Consider the following 19,381-nt stretch of genomic DNA (forward strand, 5'->3'; position numbering starts at 1 on the left):
CAAAACGCGAGATGATTAAAATTTGAGTAATGTTTGTATATCCTTTTTTTAATATTAATTTTTAATGATATTTAATGTAGAAATATATTTTTCATGTATTTAATGAATTTTTTTTACACATGTCAATATACAAAACGTCGTGAGTCAGAGAACTCTAGGACCCCCAAATTCGCAAGACCGACCCTGTTTCCAGTGGCCATCACCACAATAAGCACCACTACTAGCACCCCCACACCTATCACCACCGCTTTTACTGCCCCATTTCTGTACCACTCTCACCATCGTTGTTTGGTTCACCACCCTTTCACCAACACTCTGCCACCACACTCCTATCACCACCACTTTTACTACCCCATTTCCATACCACTCTCACCATCATCGTTGGTCCACTACTCTTCCACCAATACTACTGCCACCACTTCCACCGCCCGTAATCATCCCCATCGCTAGCACATTTGTCAACTATCATCCTCAGCTTTTTCATCACAAATGACATGATAGTTACACTAGCCTGATCTAAATAAAGGGGAAAATGTTCGAACTTGGATACAAAGGGTGAAACACAACAGTTAGCTCTAGCTAACTTGACTAAATACATATTTGCAATCCATATTTATAAATTGATGAGGACTAGTGAACATTAACCGTAATGATCTTTAGATAAGTACATTTTGGTTTGTAAGTTTTAAGTCGAAAGTATTTTTCCTAATGTTTTAGTTTTGTCAATTTATTAAATTAACCTCAGCTAAGTTTTCTACTTGATATTAACGATAACTACTCACTTGAATCCATTCTATTACGTTGTTTTATAATTTGAACTTTCATCTTTAATTTGTCTAACTATGAACAAATAATATGCCAATACAATACCTCCTATAAAACAACACTCAAAAAATCAAATGACGAGCGATACATTAGTATCAAATTTGTTAAAAAAAAACAAAAAAACAAAGGGACTTTTATTTTATATTTTTTTCATTTTGTAGAAAAAGTTGTAAGTCCCAAGTTTTGGTTCTAATTTCTAAACAGCAAAAGCTGACGAGAAGAAACTACCACCAAACAAGCAAAAACAATCCCCCAACCCAGAGAAAAGGAAAAGCGAAGGAAAACCCACTCCCGTGATTATCCCAATTCCTCTTCTCAAATTCTCAAATCTTGGCATTTCGGTGGGTTCTGATTCTATTTGATACTGGGTTTTCACAGGTACGCTTTTTCCCTGAGATCCTGACCCAAAATACTCAAATCTTCTCATTCCCTTGTCTTATTCTCTGATCTTTTTTGTCAACTGGGTTTAAGCGCGGGGCCATTTTCTTGCTAATTCGATTGTTGATTTTCAATTTAATACGAATATCCAATTGGGTTTTGCTTCCCTATGTTTTTTGCGTTCAAATTTTTGTGGGTACGGAGTTGACGTTGAATTTTGATTGGTGTTAATTGTACTTTATTGACGATCTGACTGTTTGTTCTTTTGATTTGGGATTTGTAGTGATTGGGATGAGCGAATAGTTGAATTGGGATTCTCATAAGTTTTGTCTTGGTGGGTAAGAAAATAACTTTTGGAATTGAACAAGATTACTGACATCCAGCTAATTAGTGATAGGTGTATGAGCTTCCTTTTCTTGCGTTTATTGAGTTCTTTTACATTCACAACTAACGGGACTGTACGTAATTGAACTTGCTTATGGCTTATTTTCTCAGGAAATTTTAAGGATAAAGGACTTAAGTAAAGGGGAATTAGGACATTCAACATGGCTGGTAATGCTGCAGCTTGTGCTGAGAGGGCAACAAGTGATATGTTGATTGGTCCAGACTGGGCAATAAATATCGAATTATGCGATATCATCAATGTGGAGCCTGGGTATGAATACTTTGTTTTCCCTCAGTTTTGTTTGTTAGATTTGAATTTAATGTATAGGTATAACCACCCATATAGAGGTCACATTACTTAAATTGCAGAGTACGTTGAATCTTTCTGAAATATTGATGGCGCAGTCTTGGTTTAAACTTGAAAGTGCTCATAGTTTATTACGTGGTAATGCATGGATAGATTCATCCTAATGTCCAACAAGGGAAACATTTTCTAATGGATTCTAGGATATGGTAAAAGCATCTGATGTCGAATAAAATTTGCCAATTATGTTCTCTGTTCCTCTCTCTCTCTCTCTCTTTTTATATGTGTGTGTGTATTCATGTATTCAAATATACACATGCATGCACACACGAAGGTTACTACTTGGCTCCTGATAGAAGAGGTGATCTCCTCCTGATATGAATATGTGGCTATCTCATAAGGAACTCCTGTCCTCTTGAATAGTAACACTTGAAAAATTGACAGGGTAGTAGAAAGTTTTCGTGACATTGATTTGGGATGAACCGGAAACTTTGTAAAAGTAGTCGTTTATTTTTCACTAGATTCTATGAGCATCTTGGTGTATCCAGCTCTTTTGATATCTTGAACATCTATTAGCTCTTAAACTCCGCAGAAGACTATCCTCTTTTATCTTCTATTGTTGTAGATTATTATTATTATTTTTGATAGAACCTCTTTCCCAATTTAAATATTCAGAATGCAAGTAAATTTATTTTGCCAATGAATTGGATTGAAATTTCAGGCAAGCAAAAGATGCCTTGAAGATACTCAAGAAGCGCCTGGGCAGCAAAAATCCAAAAATACAACTCCTGGCTCTTTTTGTTAGCACTATTCCTTTTCTTTTGAGACTTTCAATATTGTTTGTGTTATTCCTTGTCATAAATTTTGCCTCTTTCTTTTAAAATTTGAAATTCATGATGTGAAGTTTCTGGTACTCTTTCCATCCCAAAATATGTTTACCTGTGAAAATGTCAATAAATTTGTGATTTATGATGGACCAGTCATGGTTCCGTGGTTGCCTTGCTATACCCTATCATCAGCACAAAACAAGCTATTTCTGAGCAATGATGTCTTTTTCCTTTTCCTAATATATTATTCGATGCAGGCATTGGAGACTGTGAGCAAGAACTGTGGTGAGAATGTTTTTCAGCAGATCGTTGAGCGTGATATCTTGCATGAAATGGTCAAAATAGTAAAGAAGAAGGTGCTGAATTTCTCTCCCAACCTTTTGTTTTCTGTTGTTACTGACTTCTTGTTTCATTTTCCCTTTCCAGTATGTGCATGAATAGGATACTAAGTTTCTTTCTGCTTTGTTATTCTAATTCCATTATGCAGCCGGACTTGAATGTTAGGGAAAAGATACTAATTCTGATAGATACATGGCAAGAAGCTTTTGGGGGACCAAGGGGAAGATTTCCCCAGTACCATGCAGCATATAATGAATTGAGGGTAATTGTTTTTATCACATCTGTGTTATACTCATGTTAAGCTTTGTTTGTGATCTGCAAACAACTAGGGTTATCTTTCCTTGAGATATTAGCATTTATGGTTTGTATGAAGTTTAACTTATGCGGTCAGTATCTTGTAGAAGTCGTGTAAGTTTTATAAGGTTAAAACTCAAGCCATTATAAAATTCAATCTGTATTATGTATATTGCATGTGTACTTGAGCTGTCCCCATGGAACTATCTAAATAATTTTGGGTAAACTGATCAAAGTAGCCCATTTTTTGAAAAGTATTTCCTTTTAAAACTGCCTTATAGGATATTTCTTTCATCTGGCTAAGAATGGGTATATAGAGAATAGATTCATGTTGTTATATCTTTATGATATCACCAGTCTGACCCTGCTTGGCCCGCTGGTCCAATAAGTGACATTCTACACTTTTATTTTTCTTTTGAGTTGCTTAATAGGCCATGTTTTCAAACATTTCTGTTTAATTATATTACCTAATCAAATTAAGATTAAAGGGTAAACATGTTCAGCCCAACTGCCTTCAGTTTTGACAAATGATAGTAAATGTTGTGAATGATGGAAGTAATAGTGATCTTGCAAACCCTCCTCTAGTGCAAGCCACTGCCATACTCTCATTAATCGGTTAGACCAATATGATAGTGATGTTGGTATGAGTTCTATTCACCACGAGTATTGGGGTGAACTGAGTTTATCTTTTGGGGTTTGAATATTTTATGACCAATTGAGTTTTTTATTTTTGGGATTGGTTATTATACTTGAATGACTATTATTACTTATATGTGGTCATTTAGGGATTGATTATTATACTTTAATAACTCACTAGTACTTCAACTTATTAGTATTGCATTATTTATATACTTCCTATAAGATTTCATGTCCGAGAGGCTTACCCCTCGCCTTGTCTGACAAAAAAAAAAAAAAACACAATGCCTCTATGCCTCAGCTTTCACACTATTGGATTTCAAAGCAATTACCTTCACACCTTTTAATGACGTTTAATAGGTCCAAAATAACATTTCCATCATTTTGGTCAGCACTAATTAGATATAAACTTGCTATTCAATATTGGTACAAACTATGGATTTTAATTATTTTCTTTTTATTTAGCTTCTTCTTCCCCCTAACTCTTTTCTTTGATAACTGACAGGCTGCTGGAGTTGAATTTCCACCAAGAGAAGAGAACAGTGTACCAATATTTACTCCACCCCAGACCCAGCCAGTCGTTTCCCCTGTTACATCATATGATGATGCTGCCATTCAGGCTTCTCTCCAGTCGGATGCATCTGGCCTTAGGTACTAGCTGAGAATATCGTTTCCTAGGAAACATACATTTTTTGGGCCTTTTCATTATGATATTTATTCCCTTTTCAAACAATTATTGTTTCCTTTACATGCATGTTGATCATAATGATAAACTTGCGAGTTGGTTGCATGAAAGAGGTTAAAAATAGATGTAGGCAATTGGAAAATGTCCCAGGATTAAACCCCTCAGTATGACATGTTATACATATATTGTACAGTTTTGCATAAACTGGTGATTCGATTGTTTCTTGTTCACATTCTTTTCTTTTTCTTATAAATAGAATCACATTTTCTGTAAACAAAATTTATACCTTTCTCATCATCAATTTTGAATGTGTTGTGCGTGCTTTAATAGTGCAGACAAATTTGACCATATATCTGAAAGGCCTTAACCTTGTCAAGTATTTATCAAATTCTCCCCTTGACATGAGGATGTCTCTTACATCCTTATTATTATAAATCCCATTAGTTCTAGGTCTTAAATCTTTTATAAAAGATGTCTGACAGCTTCGATTTTTTATGCAACTATTTCAGCTGCTGCTTGTTGAATGTCCATAACTGTAATTTATGACAGAATTCATCTTTGCTTGGTTGAATTTTGTGCTAATAAGATAATTGAACGATAGACTTCAAAGCATTTCTTTCCTTTGTATAGTTATTCCATCATTCGCATAATTAAAACATAAATGCGTGATATTGTAACAGATGCTATCTTTTTTTATTCTTTGGGATTGTTTTTTATTTTGTTATGACTTGTTTGAATTATTATTGAAGCTATGATAGATCCATCCCGAATCCCTGATTGAAATTGTCTTTAATCAGCTTGCCAGAGATTCAGAATGCTCGAGGAATTGCAGATGTGTTGATGGAAATGCTTAATGTGTTGGATCCTAAGCATCCTGAGGTAATATATTTTCTACCTATTTTTGAGTTCTGATTAATTTCTTTCCAAAAAGGTATTATTAGAAGATAGTTTCTCATTTATGTTTTTCTAGAAATATTTTTGTTGAGAGGACAATGATTCTATTTTGTCGTTTTTGTGTGTGGAGCAATCTAGTGGTGAAAGTTTCATATGCGACTGTTACCACAGTTAAAAAATTCTGAAAATAGTATATGGTTAATATTGGAGCATATTTATGGCCCATTGTGATACTTTTCTTTACATGTGCACTGTATCTAAATTATTTAAAGAGAAATATTGATAACAGAACTTTATTTATAAGGCTAGTTATCCAGAGGTGAAGGAGGCTAGTAATTGGGTATCAATTACTGTGATTGTAAAATTTGAAATTGGGACTTTTAGCAAAGTCGGAATTAGGCGGTTAAGTACTTTGAACTTACTACCTTTAAGGGTTGCATTTTTCTTGTGCTTGTTGAAGGGTTGGACGATTGAAGGAGAATGGGTGAAATAAAAACTTGAAGGAGAAAAATAGTTGAGATTGTTTTCGGTTTTTGGTTTTTGTTTAAATAATAAGTACCATTCCATATTCATTGTAAAGCTCACCCATCTGAGCCCTTTCTTTCTCCTTCTTTTCCCCCTACAATTCCACTTTGGCTTTTGCTAAATAATAAAAAATGAACCAAATTCTTAAGTATTACCAACGGGCTTTTAATATATGCAAATTGAACGGTCATAAATGATCAAAATGTGGCAGGGTTTGAAGGAAGAAGTGATTGTTGACCTTGTTGATCAGTGCCGTTCATACCAAAAGCGTGTCATGCTTCTTGTGAATGAGACTGCGTAAGTGATTTAATGAAATGTTGAGTTTGACTTATAGATTTGATGCAATAGTGACAGTTGTGCTGCTCTCCTTTCAGAGATGAGGATCTTCTATGTCAGGGATTGGCACTGAACGATGATCTGCAGCGTGTAATTTCCCGGCATGACGATATTGTGAAAGGAACTACAACTGTAGTACGAGGAGCAGAATCTTCAGTTGTGCCACTTGTGAATGTGAACCATGAGGATGATGAGTCTGAGGATGAATTTTCCCAACTAGCGCATAGGTGATTGTTAGAGGAGCACTTCTGAGTTTTGTTGTATTATTGTTTCATTTTTGCCTGTTTTTGTTTCTACTAATTTTGCTTATATGTGTGCGATTAAGAATATGAAGATTGTAAGTTCCGTTAATCTTCTATTTTTAATATTCTTGTTCCTCTTAAAAATTCGGTGAAATTCATTGCAGGTCATCAAGAGATAATTCACAAGGACAGGGCCAGAGATCAGCCAATGCCAAGGCTGAACCTGTGCGAGTCAGCCCACTTCTTCCTCCTCCACCGTCTTCGCAAAGGCCAATCACTCTAGGTCCTGGCCTGATTGATTACCTCAGTGGCGAAGCCTACAAATCTGAAGGATCCTCTGCAGCATCAGAATCCACATCCTTTGCAGTTCCAGTTCATTCCAGCTCCACCTCACGATTGGCTCCACTATCACCCTCACCCCCTTCTTCCCAAAACACAACTCCATCACCTATATTCACGGGAAAGCCTGTATATGATGAACCGGCTCCTAGAAGCAAATCTATTGATGGGCTACCTCCTGCTCCTTGGGATACTCAGTCTTTGGGGAATCCTCGGTCTCCTGGCAATGATCACTCTCCTGTCAGCCTTCCTCCTCCACCTTCCAGGTATAACCAGAGACAACAGTTTTTTGAGCAACAAAACGTTCCAGGCAGCGGATCTGGTTCATCTGGTGCATCTTATGACAACTTAGTGGGACAGACTCAGAATCTCTCCCTTAATTCGTCTACCCCAACAAAACAAGTGAAAAAGGAAGATGCTCTTTTCAAGGACCTGGTTGATTTTGCAAAAGCCAAGTCATCCTCGCCTTCGAACTCGAATAGGTCATTTTGAATTGTGCCCATCAGCGTATCAGTCAGTCCGGCTCTGGACCTTGTTCCTCGTCTTTACATACATGAGATCATGGGATTACGTGTTGCTAAATAAACATTGGTAGGAACTTTTTCGGTTTTGGTTTGTCTATGATGTTTAGTTGGTATGTTTCCGAGATGTCCAGCACGCATTACATATAATTGATGTACCTTATTGTTTGATTTCTTTGATCTCAGCTTGTTTTTAACACTCGGCCAAATTGTTTGTTTGTTTGTATGTATGTATGTATGTATGTGTGTAGGAAGAGATTGAAATTTAATATTGGTAGGTTTGACTTCTTGCCCAGTTGCCTGCCAAAAATCGTTGGCGGATGGCTTCTGTTAATAATTAGACGTGTGTACTGGCTGCCGCCGTGGTCCTTTGTTCGGCCTGCTGCTTTGATTTCTTGTTCGGCCTCCCGTGGACTTTGATGATTACTTAAATTAGACATGATTGAGCCCTTTGATTTTCGTAGTGACATTTTATTGTTTATTGACGTCACCAAGTTCTTTTGTTCATGGTGTTGTAGTTGGATAACTAAATGATTTTTCGATTTGAATGAGATTTTGCAAGAGTAATCATTATTCAACGGTGCCCTTCAAAATGATTGGTTTGGATCATCAAGAATCTTGTTAAATGTGCTCAAACGAGTACCTAGAAAGTAAGTTAGTGCTTCAAAATGATCGGTTTGGATCATCGATATTTCAAGAGTTTATAATACTACATATAAATTTGAGTGAACTCATTCCAAATAAAGTAGTCCATAAAACTTCACATGTATTCAATTATGATTTGATTTTTAAGTACTTTAAAACGTGAAGAATTTTGATTGATTTGAAGGGATTTTAGGAAATCACGCCTCTTCCCTAAGCTCTTTTGTGTTTAAACTTGAAATGTTACGGTGTATTAGTGCAACGTCCAAAACTTCAGAGACTTTTGTGAAGTACTAGTGAAATGACCTTAACGTTCCAAGAGCAAGGAAATAGAATACCAAAAACAAAAACTCAAACCCCCTATTTAGGCAGGGAACACGTTTCGACCATCAGATGGAAAGAAGCAGTTGGCCGAGACTTTATAGTAAATTTTCCATTTTAGACCATCTCCAATGGTTGGGCTAAAAGCCAAATATTTTAGTCTGTAAAATTTAACTTTTAGCCTAGAAACAGTTTTTCTGCTCCAACCGTTCTAGCCTAAAATTTTAGCATTATTAAAGAATGAACTTAGGCTATTTTGTTTGTTAAATTAATTTTTTTAAATAAATATGTAGACTATCGTAAATTAATTTTATGAACATTTTAATCTAAGAAAATTTAAATTCCGATAAAGAAAACGTTGCAGCTATAGATAATGCTAGGAAAATCAAAATTTTAAACAAAATTTTGTAAACCAAATGATGTAGTTGTTAATGATTGGATTATCATTTAAGTGTTGATTAATATGTTTAATTGCTATTAGTGACACATGACTTAATTTACAAATTTAGTTTAAAATTTTGATTTCCATAGCATTATCCTAAACTTATTAATTATTTCTACGGCTAGAAAAGTAGCCGTGTGTGCAGAGCAGATGCTAAAGTCCAAGTTGTCCTTATGTTCAGAGTCCCAAATTCCAAGTTGACTTTTACTTGTACTGTGCACAAGAAAAACAGGGAGGATCTTATTTATTTTTTTTCAAATTTATTAATAAATTAATTATTTTTGCCCATGTGGAATTTTATTTTATCCTCAGTCATGTAGACTCATTGGCTCGGAATATCGAATACGAAACCTTTCATATTTTTTATTTATTGAGGAGCCGCACTTCACACTTTTATCATTGGACCACTTGTTATGATTTTTATTTAATATAATTTGGATAATGGTTCCCGGTCAACAAATGAGTTTGGACTGCCAAGTATTTTGCCATAGGCACCTTTTATATTTATTGCCACCTACTGCTGTTGAAGAACTTTACATTTTATCATTTTATTTAGTTAATTTTTATGCAAATATTCTATTTTAAAAACGAGAGGATAATCTATTTTTGACCTCTAAAACATATGTTTTTGCTAAGGATGGTCAATTGATAAAAAAATGAAATGGAATTTACCAAGCGTTGAAAAATAAAAGGATTATCTCTTCTTCTAGGAAATTAAGGGCAAATAATTATTCTATTTTAAAAGCGAGAGGATAATCTACTTTTGACCTCTAAAACAGATGTTTTTGCTGAGGATGGTCAATTGATAAATTGATAAATTGATAATGAAATGAAATGGAATTTACCAAGCGTTGAAAAATAAAAAGGATTATCTCTTCTAGGAAATTAAGGGCAAATAATTATTCTATTTTAAAAGCAAGAGGATAATCTACTTTTGACCTCTAAAATAGATGTTTTTGCTAAGGATGGTCAATTGATAACAAAATGAAATGGAATTTACCAAGCGTTAGAAAAATAAAAGGATTATCTCTTCTTCTAAGAAATTAAGGGCAAATAATTATTTTGGACTGGCTACATTGTATAACTGTTTATAGTCAATTCAAAGAGTACAAAAATAAAAAGATTATAAACTATTCTAATAAGCAATTTCCATTTTTGGACTCATTAGGAGAAAATTTATTTTTCTAATAGTCAGTCCAAAAGTTTCTAATAATCAATCTCCCTAGTAGTTGATCAACTTCTAGAAAAGTTTTCATTTATTATTATTTTTATATGCTCAATGAATTACATATTTTATGGTTTAGGCACATGTTCCGATTAAAAATATTTTCCAAAATTCATTGGCCACAGCCTTGTTCCGTCTTGGGGAAGGTGGTCCATTCTCATAGCCTTCATGTTTCTCATGGATTTTGACGCAGATTTGTTTTTTGATTTTAGTATTTTCGTCAATAAATGCCTTCTTGTTATTAGGTATAAGTTCATTTGGTTTTGGAGTCCTTTTTTTAGTCTTATAAGTTTGGATGTGAATTAATGATTTAAGATTTGAATGTGTTCCTTTTATTCTCTGACATGTCTCGCTCTCAAATCTACCTTTTATAGTGTGGAAATTAATTTGGCAAAAAAAAAATATGTATTTCACAAAACTAGTAGACTCACAAATACAACCTTGTCAATAATATTAACCATTACATTTGAGACTTATTTTGAGTTTACATCCCTTAATTTCATTTGATAAACAATATAGTTATTTTAGAATTTCTGCAAACATTGTTAACATGAGTGAAAGAGATGCGGAGAAAAAAATCTCGATTTCTTACTGATTTGAGAATCTTGTTACAAAGTTGTGCAATGGCTCAATATGTATAGTGAACTTAACTGTAACTAGGCACTAGGAACATGTAAAATACGTGCTATTATGCTAGATTACACACCCCAATCGATTTAGAAAAATAATTGAGCTTTTTTATTTTGTTTTGTTCTTCTTTTTAAACCTCGACAGCATGGAGAAATTTATTTTGTTCTTAATACAAACGCTAGTGAAGGAATAGACTTTTGAGACCTGAGGAGTTATAAAGGTGAATACTCTTAACCAACTGATCTACAAGCCCCTTGCAAAAATAATTGAGTTCTATGAGCGGATATCCATCGTAATGTTATATATTATCTAAATGAGGAACAAACAGATATTCAACAAGAAAAAAAAAATATTGGAGAGGGCTAATAAAATTTGACAAAATGTTCTTAGAAATTACGTAGATGGAGTTCTGGGAAGTCCACATCTGAACTGCTCCAAATACAATGTTTTTAACTTTTCATAGCACTATAAAAACAGGCAATGGTCGAAGTTCAATCCAAGTAAAACGTTCTCTCCTCATTTAATCTAATTTGTTCAGTTGTACGTTGCTAGCTCTTTGTTTTTCAATGGCTAAAACAGCTCCAGTAGTTTTGACCCAAAACATTTCTGATACCCAAAGGGCCACCTCCTTTAATCATTCAACTGATTCCTCTAGCATCAACTGCCAAATGCACTCCATTTCAGCTACTGATGATGAAATCCCCACCATTGATTACAGCATGATCTTCTCTGGTGATGTCGATCAACGACTCAAGGCCCTCCAATATCTTGCCTATGTTTGTGAGGAGTACGGCTTTTTTTATGTATGGAATTCCTCTCATCTACACACATTACACCTGTATGCACAATTTAATTTAACCGACTAAAGTTTCTTAAACACGTGTATTATATAACACACACATAGAGCTTCAAGTGTGTTTCAGATGTTCACAGAGACGAGATACTGATTACCCACTCTACCAAAACTTCTATGGCACGGGGATGCCATGGTGGAAATATCCCATAGTTTACTAAAAGAAAATAAAATTATAATTAATTATGGAACTAAGCAGATCAGTTTTTATAAACCCACGAGAATATAACAAAGAAGGGTACGTGTTGCGTTTTATTCTATGACATTTTTTGTCTTGTGCACAAAGAAATGCATGTTTCTATTTCTATTTCTTTTTTTTTTTCATGTCAATAAAGTTTTCCTTATTCCGTCCTAGGTTTTTATTTTATTTTGTATAAAAAAGTAGGTTTTCTGAGGATGTACTAAACAATTTGCCAGCTGATAAATCATGGTTTGCCGGATAGCGTACTTGACAAAGCACTGAAGGGAGTTTCCGAATTCTTTAATCTGACGGAGGAGGAAAAGTTGGAGTATGAGAAGAAGGATTCAGCAGATAGGATCAGATGGGGGCTAGGTTTCTCACCTGGGGATCATGAAGCTGTCAAGCGGGAGTATCTCAAAGTTCTCCCACATCCAAAGTTTCAAGGGCCTGACAAACCAGCAGGTTTCAGGTATAAGAAAATAGTTGTGTTTGAGTTTATAAGAAATTCGTCGCTGCTTCATTGCTAGAATTTCCAATGCACAAAAAAAATCAAGAATTTCCAAAGTTATTTCCTTTCTATAAAGATTCTACAAAAGCAAAAACAAGACCTTACTTGTTCTGCGAGCAACCTCATAGTGTTTTTACATCGTCCACATAGATTCTATAATTGTGTTTTTTTTTATGATTACTTTCGTTCTTATATTCAATATAATGCAACTTTGGGTTGAAAATTTTGAGGGTAAAGCATATAAATTCACTTTTATGATGTATATTCTAATTAGCTTCGTAACTACTGGCCTTTCAAAATTTTCTTTTATGTGTTACAGCAAGTCTTTGGAAGATTATTACCAAAGGGACCGAGAGGTGATGATAAACTTGGCAAAGGCAGTATCAAAAACATTGGGATTCGAAGAAAATTACTTAGAAAAGGAACTAGGGTTGGAAATTGGCGCCGATGTTTCTGCAATGAACGTGTATCCCCCCTGGTTTAAATCAAACACTCCAATCGGTCTGCCGGCGCATCACGATCCTGGCTACCTAGTTTCCCTTGTACAAAACGTCAACGGCGGTCTCCAATTACACTATAAGCAAAAGTGGATCAATGTTCAAATGCCTTCTAATTCGATTTTTGTTAATATTGGGGATCATCTTGAGGTAAATATGCATTAGTTGTATACCTTAAGCCCATAATTTCTTTTTGGACATGCGATAATATGGTAACATAATCAACCATGTTAATTACATTGCTGACCCATATCTTATAGAGATGAGGCCGCCGGTGCTCGTTTGCATACGCGAACCAACCCAACAAACAAGGAAATAATGTCTCTTGGACATTGAGAAGAGTAGTGCTAGGCTACCGTATTTTCTATATCATACTTGTACCATCTCTCTAATAGAGGTATGGTCACCTACACATATAGGTCTCATCTTTATTAGAGAGGCAGTACAAATGTGATATGAAAAATATGATAAGATTAGCATTTTTGTATTGATAATGACTCACGCCGTATGAAGGGAAACCTTATATGTGCCATATTTATTGCTCACATACTATATTAGTCTTATCTTTCACAAAGATCGAACCTATGAACTAATGGATTCGACTTACTAGAGGTATGAACATATGGGGTTCCATATAGTATTTCCTCAATGCAATTATGACGGTTCATTTTCCGTACTACTCAATAACCCGGACAATTGAAGTGCAATTACATTTTTAGTACAAAACTTAGAATAAAGTAAAGAAGATAAGTATCCAAGTTTGTTAATGTATAACTAAGCTAATTTTGATTCAAATATTGCTTGTATTATAATAGGTTTTAACTAATGGGAAGTACAAGAGTCCTATGCATCGTGTGATCCTAAACAACAAGGTTACAAGAGTCTCTGTGGCCACAGTACACGGACCATCACACAACACATTCGTGAAACCAGTTCCAGAGTTTGTGGACGAGTCTCACCCGCCAAAATACCGAGGGATGATATACAAGGACTCCTTGGAAGCCAATGGTTACCATGAGATTGATGGAAAATCATGCCTACAACAACTTCGGATATGAATTAAGCAGCTAGGTATTTAAGCTTAAAGCTGGCACAGAGATGTCGTGTGCTAAAATATTTAAATAATGTGTGTGTTTCTTTTATGAAGTAATCAATGTAATTGATCCTAAAAACAATATTTTGTTATGGTGCTAATTAATAATGAATAAGGTATTGCAGAAGTTGCCACACTTTGGCTTGTGTGTCGCAATTTTACTAGTAATAGCTACGCCATCATAAATCACGTTTGTTTCGTGTTGTTGTACCTTAGTAGTCGTACTGGTGGATAGGGTATTTCTTTTGAACTCACTGCATTTCAGATTCAAATTCTTACCCTCTTTTAGTGTATATTAGAACAGTGATATCGCTTGTAATAAAGTGTATTGAAAAAGCCCTCTCCCATTGCTGATGTGTGATTATTATTTCGTTCCTAATCATTTGGTTTTGGTGTTTAACAACTCGGGTTTGTGCATTTTGATATTAAATAATTTCCTTTTTAGTTTTTTTTTTCACTTAATATTAAATAATGTAACTCAACACTAACTAAGAGACTTTAATCTTTTGTGTCTGTTACCCAATTAACTAAGGACCTAAACTGCCTTTAAGCCCAAAGGAGAAGTTTCATCGATTCTATGTGTTAATTTAATACTTTCTGATTACTTAATTAATATAATCAATTAATTCCATCATCCCTTACTTATCTCATCGTTTTAGGTTCTAATTAGCGAGGTAATAAGGTGATTGGTATCAATACAATTGGTTAGAACTTTTATAATCACTTAGTGAATTAAAACTTACTTTTAGTTCTCCCTTACATCGACAATTATGTGATGAATCATCAAGAGGAACCACACAAGCCAAAAATGGCATCTAGCCATGTGTCATGGCTACCCAATCATTCTCTAATTTATTACTCTCAATCATGTTATTAGGGTACGGTTAATTTTATGTCAAATCACTATTGGAATCATTCTAACTTATATGATTCTATTGAGACATATAGGAATGTCTTCCTTTATTATGCTCGATACTTCAGCCAAAGATTCCTGAATCATATCATAGATTATTCTTCTTCTCATACTGAGGATTAGAAATTCCTTGTTGAACATTCAAATCTATCTGAGAATAAGTTAGTGACCACAACAATGCATAGAACATATCCAATATGAGATTTGGTCATGTCTCATTGTCATTGATTAGCAAGGTATCCTCATGACAACTATGATGTCTTTGGTCAAAGGATTACTTGCATTATTCCAACTTGTTGGGTTGCTTGCTTAACATGTATGTGGAATTTCATGTGAGTACTTTTTTTTATTGTATTCAATGAGCTCATTCCCTTAACAAGCACCTACATACTAGTCTTAGTGTCCCTACACGAGTGGTTTCAGACGGGCCATCCTCCTATTGAAGTAGATATAGTATGTACTAATATATCTGGATTTGGATTGTCAGAAGGACAGAGAACCTTTTAGGATTATGATTATGGAAATGCCTCATTAGTCAAACCTCTTAACATTACTTCTTCGATTAATCCATTGTCCATGGATTCACTACTTGAACACATATTGTTTAATTGACATAGTCCTAAATAGGGCTTTACTTGTGTATTTCATTAGTCATCACCAAATATTTCGACATTATCTTGAAAGGTTTCTTCTCAAGATTGACTTTCAGGGCATATCTCTAACAATACGATCATTCCAGTGTGTGATTTACAAACAACCATTATGCATTCAAAATGAAAGATGATAACCTTTCCCTTATTCCAGTTACAAACCAACACTAATATGCATGTTCTGTTTGAAGGGTTATGACCATTTCCAATTAGCCACAAAGAATTATTTGATTAATTACTTTTTTGAAATTTTACAACATCTTCCTCTGCTTCTTTTTTAACAAATGAATACAGAATAAGCAAGTTGAGGTGGAGTGCCTGTGGAGAGTGTGAGGTGTATGTAGAAAGTGTGGAGTGTGAGGGTAGCAGGAAAAGTATGTAAGGTGTACTAAGATAAATTTTATTTGAAAAAGTAAATGTAGGTTGTATTCATTAGGTGATGTATATTTAATAATAATAGGGTAAATTAAAAAAGAATGATGCATGTCACAAATTCCAATACTAAACTTCATCTAAATCGATGTCATTTCCATAAATGACTAAATGACATATACTAGAACCATAATAAATAAAAAGTTTAAATTCCAAATTTAGACCATCATCACCAACACTCTTACATGCCCACCACCATCGTTACTGCCACCGACCTCACTATCATCATCACCATCATCTTATCATCGTCAGCACACTAACAAGGATTTTAATGAATTTGAATGATATATAAGATCAAATTGATGTGAGAAGAAAAACGAAAAGAACAACCACATTGATTAAATTGAAACGTTTGAGACAAAATTATAAGTTTCACAAACACCATGGGCTAATGGCACAAAAATTATTAGGAAATAGAGAAAATAATTTTTTGAATTTTCTTATAAGAAATGCTAAGGAATTCTTAACCTGAATTCTCACAATTTAATATCGATATTTTTCGTGTAAAAAAAAACATAATATGTCAGATAGTCATCTAGCGTCCAGTTTGTGATTTCTTCTCCCTCTTCCGTTGAGATTTGTGTACCGCCAAAACGAAAACCCACCAAAAACTCCCGCCTTCTTTTCTCTTTGTTATCCTACAATCCCATCTGCCCCAAAACGCTACCTTTTTTCTCATTTCTTCTTTCTACAAATTCCCAAATTTGATTTCTCTGTATGATTACAGACTGCGTTTTGGGTTGCTTTCTTCTCAGGTCTCTACCGCTCTCCTACTTTGAAACTGAAATCAGGTACTTTTCCCTGGTTTTTGCCTCTGCCTTAATTTTCTGTTTGTATTTTTATTTTATATCTCTGCCTTTGGCTTTTAGTTAATTATTTACTTCACGCCAGTTAAAAAGAAATATGAGATATTATTGGTTTTAGGGTTTCTGTTATGCTTTCATCCTCTCTCTCTGCATCTGGGCTTTTTTTTTTTATCAATTCAAAAAATCTGGGTTTATTTACTTATTATTTACACATATATATTTGTGTGTTTACGTGTTTGATTAATTTAGATACTAGCACTTAACTGGATAACTCTATGTACTGGTTTGATACTAATGTGTTTTTATAAAAAAATGGGTATAAAAGAAAGGTGAGCTTAAAAAGATGATTGGTAAACACTTAAAAACAACTTATTTTCACAGTTTTGGATAAAAAAAGCTGAAAACGTGAAGCAGCAAGAATGAGCTTATTCTCATAGCACAACAGAAGTAGTTTTTTTTCAAATCATAACAATACCAAACCAGCCCTAAGTTGTGAAATATGATGAGAATCTCATTCTATTTTTCTTGACATTTTAGGAGAATAATCCTTGTAGCTTATCTGAACATTTCATAATTAAGGGTGCTCTTACTGTCACAAACAGAAACAAAATCATGGGGCACAATAAGTTACAACGAACTGAAAATTGTGTAATGCTTAGAGCTTGTACTGAGAGTAGTACGCTAGACAGATTTAGTAATCTTCCGATCCAAGTTGCTCATCACATTCTTTCCTTCCTATCCTTCAAAGACCTCACTCGAGCGAGCGCTGTGTCCAAAAGATGCAGACAACTGTACCTATCAAATCCGACAGTGAGTTTCGACGCAATTTCTATACCAAGTTGCAACTGGAGGCGAGGAGAGCTGTACAATTCTTTGGACACGTTCTTGATCAATCGCGGTGATAATAGGATTTAGTGTTTTCGCATTCGTTGGTTGTTTGTTGATTTTGAATCTCCGAGGGAGTTAATTGATGACCATTATCGAGTGATCACCTGGATTCACAATGCAATAAGGTGTAAAGTTGAAGAGCTTGACCTTGATTTCACTGTGTTTGGTATGACCATTTTTGCGTTTTTGTCATGCATACTTCTCTGTCCATCGTTGGGGTCTCTATCCCTGAACTTGCGCGGGACAACTCTTCAAGTTCCTTCCTTATATTTCTCCTGCAATCTCCGTCAATTGACGTTGAGAGATGTTACATTTGTAGATGGAAGGTTTTGCACCTGGCTCTCAAGCTCTTGCAGAAGCATTAAGGAATTACAGCTTATTCAAGTTAAAGGGATGCAAAATATCAGCATTGAAAGCTCGTCTTTAGAATCATTCAAGCTGGTTTCTGGAAATAATGGAGACCTCTTCCATCTTAACATCTCTGGTGAGAAACTCGAAGAGATACATATAGCTTGGAAAAACGTTTCTTCATCACCAAGTAGCACATCTTTGATGATATCTGCTCCAAATCTTAAAAAGTTGAAACTGGAGGGTCATTTGACGAACAGGCTAAAGTTTTGGAAGCATACGACCTTAGAGAAAGCCGAGATCTTATTGTGGCCCAAGGCAAATGAGTGCGGCAATATTTTTGAGGTTCTTCGCAGTGTATGCAATGCTAAAACTGTTATTCTAAACGACCAGGCCACTAAGGTAACGATACACTATCCTCTAAACACATTCTCTTTTGCTAAAACGATATATTTGAATTACTAAAATCTTTTTGTAGGTTACATACAATTTTCTGAAGAGTGGAGACTGCTTTAGTTGAAATCTATTACTACATTTTGTTTTTCCTTTTCCTTATAGTGTTCGGTTTATTGACCTCTATCTATTTAACTTTCCTACGAAAAATTGCAGGCTTTGTTCGGGAAAGGTTCTGTGACGGAACCATTGCATGATATTTGTAATTTGGGCTTGCATCTTAGGAGCTTGAATGATGACATAGTTCCTGCAGTGGTCTCTCTTTTCAGAGCAGTGACAAGTATGAACACCTTGCACATAAGTGTAGTATATTCGCAGGTGGTGGTCAATGTTAAAGATGAGGATGCCAAATCATGACATACATTCTGTTTTTAATTAACTAATTGTAATGTGCTATGTATACAAGTTAGTTAGAAAGGTTATTAGTTGTTGTTGTTGTTATGACTATAAATACCATACTCATGTAATTATTTTTGTCAAGTAATGAAATTGTAATATTTCAGAAATACATTTTCTTCTCAGTTCCTTTATGGTTTCATCGCCAACCGCCTCGCGGCTTCTCTCAATCCTCTTCTCTTCCGCTCTACTTCTCTGATCTCTACCCAAATTCGATCGAATTTCTTGCTGATTTTGTACTCTGATCTTCGATCATCGATCTGTTTTCTTGATCTTCCATGGCGTCTCCGTCTGCGACCTCTTCTCCCTCTGAGTCGGTTCCAATTCCAAATCCCTCTTCAAACCCTAATTCCTTTCCTTATACCTCTCTCACGATCCAAAACATTGGTAGCGTGGTGCCAATCAAGCTCAAGCGGTCCAATTATCTCCCATGGTGCGCTCTGTTTGCCCCAATTCTTAGGCATTATCGACTTCTTGGTATCGTTGATGGCACCGAACCTTGTCCACCACCACTTATGCTCGATCGCACTCTGAATCCGGCGTTCGAAATTTGGTATGAGAAAGATCAAAACCT

The 19,381-nt window shown here is 35.0% G+C and overlaps 3 protein-coding genes across 8 annotated transcripts; all 3 read left to right on the top strand.

Annotated features, from left to right (window-relative positions):
- The first annotated feature begins 1,000 nt into the window (after window positions 1-1,000).
- On the top strand, window positions 1,001-7,798 carry LOC126620933 (TOM1-like protein 3). Of its 6 annotated transcripts, none has more exons than XM_050289256.1 (11): window positions 1,002-1,203; window positions 1,487-1,541; window positions 1,699-1,858; window positions 2,613-2,691; window positions 2,976-3,074; window positions 3,206-3,319; window positions 4,493-4,638; window positions 5,470-5,551; window positions 6,303-6,388; window positions 6,466-6,654; window positions 6,834-7,798. In XM_050289256.1, exons 3-11 carry the CDS (start codon window positions 1,749-1,751, stop codon window positions 7,498-7,500), a joined length of 1,572 nt encoding a protein of 523 aa, XP_050145213.1. In that variant the 5' UTR covers window positions 1,002-1,203; window positions 1,487-1,541; window positions 1,699-1,748; the 3' UTR covers window positions 7,501-7,798. The 6 variants fall into 6 exon arrangements, with proteins under 6 accessions (XP_050145216.1, XP_050145218.1, XP_050145217.1 ...); XM_050289257.1 differs by having other exon boundaries at window positions 1,487-1,537; XM_050289259.1 differs by lacking the exon at window positions 2,613-2,691 and having other exon boundaries at window positions 1,001-1,203.
- Window positions 7,799-11,291: 3,493 nt separating this feature from the next.
- On the top strand, window positions 11,292-14,048 carry LOC126621276 (2-oxoglutarate-dependent dioxygenase 19-like). Its single transcript, XM_050289671.1, has 4 exons — window positions 11,292-11,592; window positions 12,060-12,292; window positions 12,651-12,978; window positions 13,644-14,048. Exons 1-4 carry the CDS (start codon window positions 11,356-11,358, stop codon window positions 13,884-13,886), a joined length of 1,041 nt encoding a protein of 346 aa, XP_050145628.1. The 5' UTR covers window positions 11,292-11,355; the 3' UTR covers window positions 13,887-14,048.
- A 3,453-nt stretch (window positions 14,049-17,501) lies between these two features.
- On the top strand, window positions 17,502-18,917 carry LOC126621597 (uncharacterized). Its single transcript, XM_050290136.1, has 3 exons — window positions 17,502-17,620; window positions 17,736-18,360; window positions 18,568-18,917. The coding sequence occupies exons 1-3, from the start codon at window positions 17,502-17,504 to the stop codon at window positions 18,766-18,768; spliced, it is 945 nt and encodes a 314-aa protein (XP_050146093.1). The 3' UTR covers window positions 18,769-18,917.
- Window positions 18,918-19,381: the final 464 nt, after the last annotated feature.

The sequence above is a fragment of the Malus sylvestris genome, chromosome 5 (assembly GCF_916048215.2).
Source record: "Malus sylvestris chromosome 5, drMalSylv7.2, whole genome shotgun sequence".
Classification (NCBI taxonomy): Eukaryota; Viridiplantae; Streptophyta; class Magnoliopsida; order Rosales; family Rosaceae; genus Malus; species Malus sylvestris.

Bases quoted from the DNA above. Each gene is read 5' to 3' on its own strand.
- LOC126620933 (XM_050289256.1), top strand. From the start codon at position 1,749: ATGGCTGGTAATGCTGCAGCTTGTGCTGAGAGGGCAACAAGTGATATG. The intron at 2,692-2,975 runs GTTAGCACTATT...TATTCGATGCAG, and splicing joins TACAACTCCTGGCTCTTTTT to GCATTGGAGACTGTGAGCAA. The intron at 6,655-6,833 runs GTGATTGTTAGA...AATTCATTGCAG, and splicing joins TTTTCCCAACTAGCGCATAG to GTCATCAAGAGATAATTCAC.
- LOC126621597 (XM_050290136.1), top strand. From the start codon at position 17,502: ATGCAGACAACTGTACCTATCAAATCCGACAGTGAGTTTCGACGCAAT. The intron at 17,621-17,735 runs GTGATAATAGGA...CAATGCAATAAG, and splicing joins CACGTTCTTGATCAATCGCG to GTGTAAAGTTGAAGAGCTTG. The intron at 18,361-18,567 runs GTAACGATACAC...GAAAAATTGCAG, and splicing joins TAAACGACCAGGCCACTAAG to GCTTTGTTCGGGAAAGGTTC.
- LOC126621276 (XM_050289671.1), top strand. From the start codon at position 11,356: ATGGCTAAAACAGCTCCAGTAGTTTTGACCCAAAACATTTCTGATACC. The intron at 11,593-12,059 runs GTATGGAATTCC...ACAATTTGCCAG, and splicing joins AGGAGTACGGCTTTTTTTAT to CTGATAAATCATGGTTTGCC. The intron at 12,293-12,650 runs GTATAAGAAAAT...TATGTGTTACAG, and splicing joins GACAAACCAGCAGGTTTCAG to CAAGTCTTTGGAAGATTATT.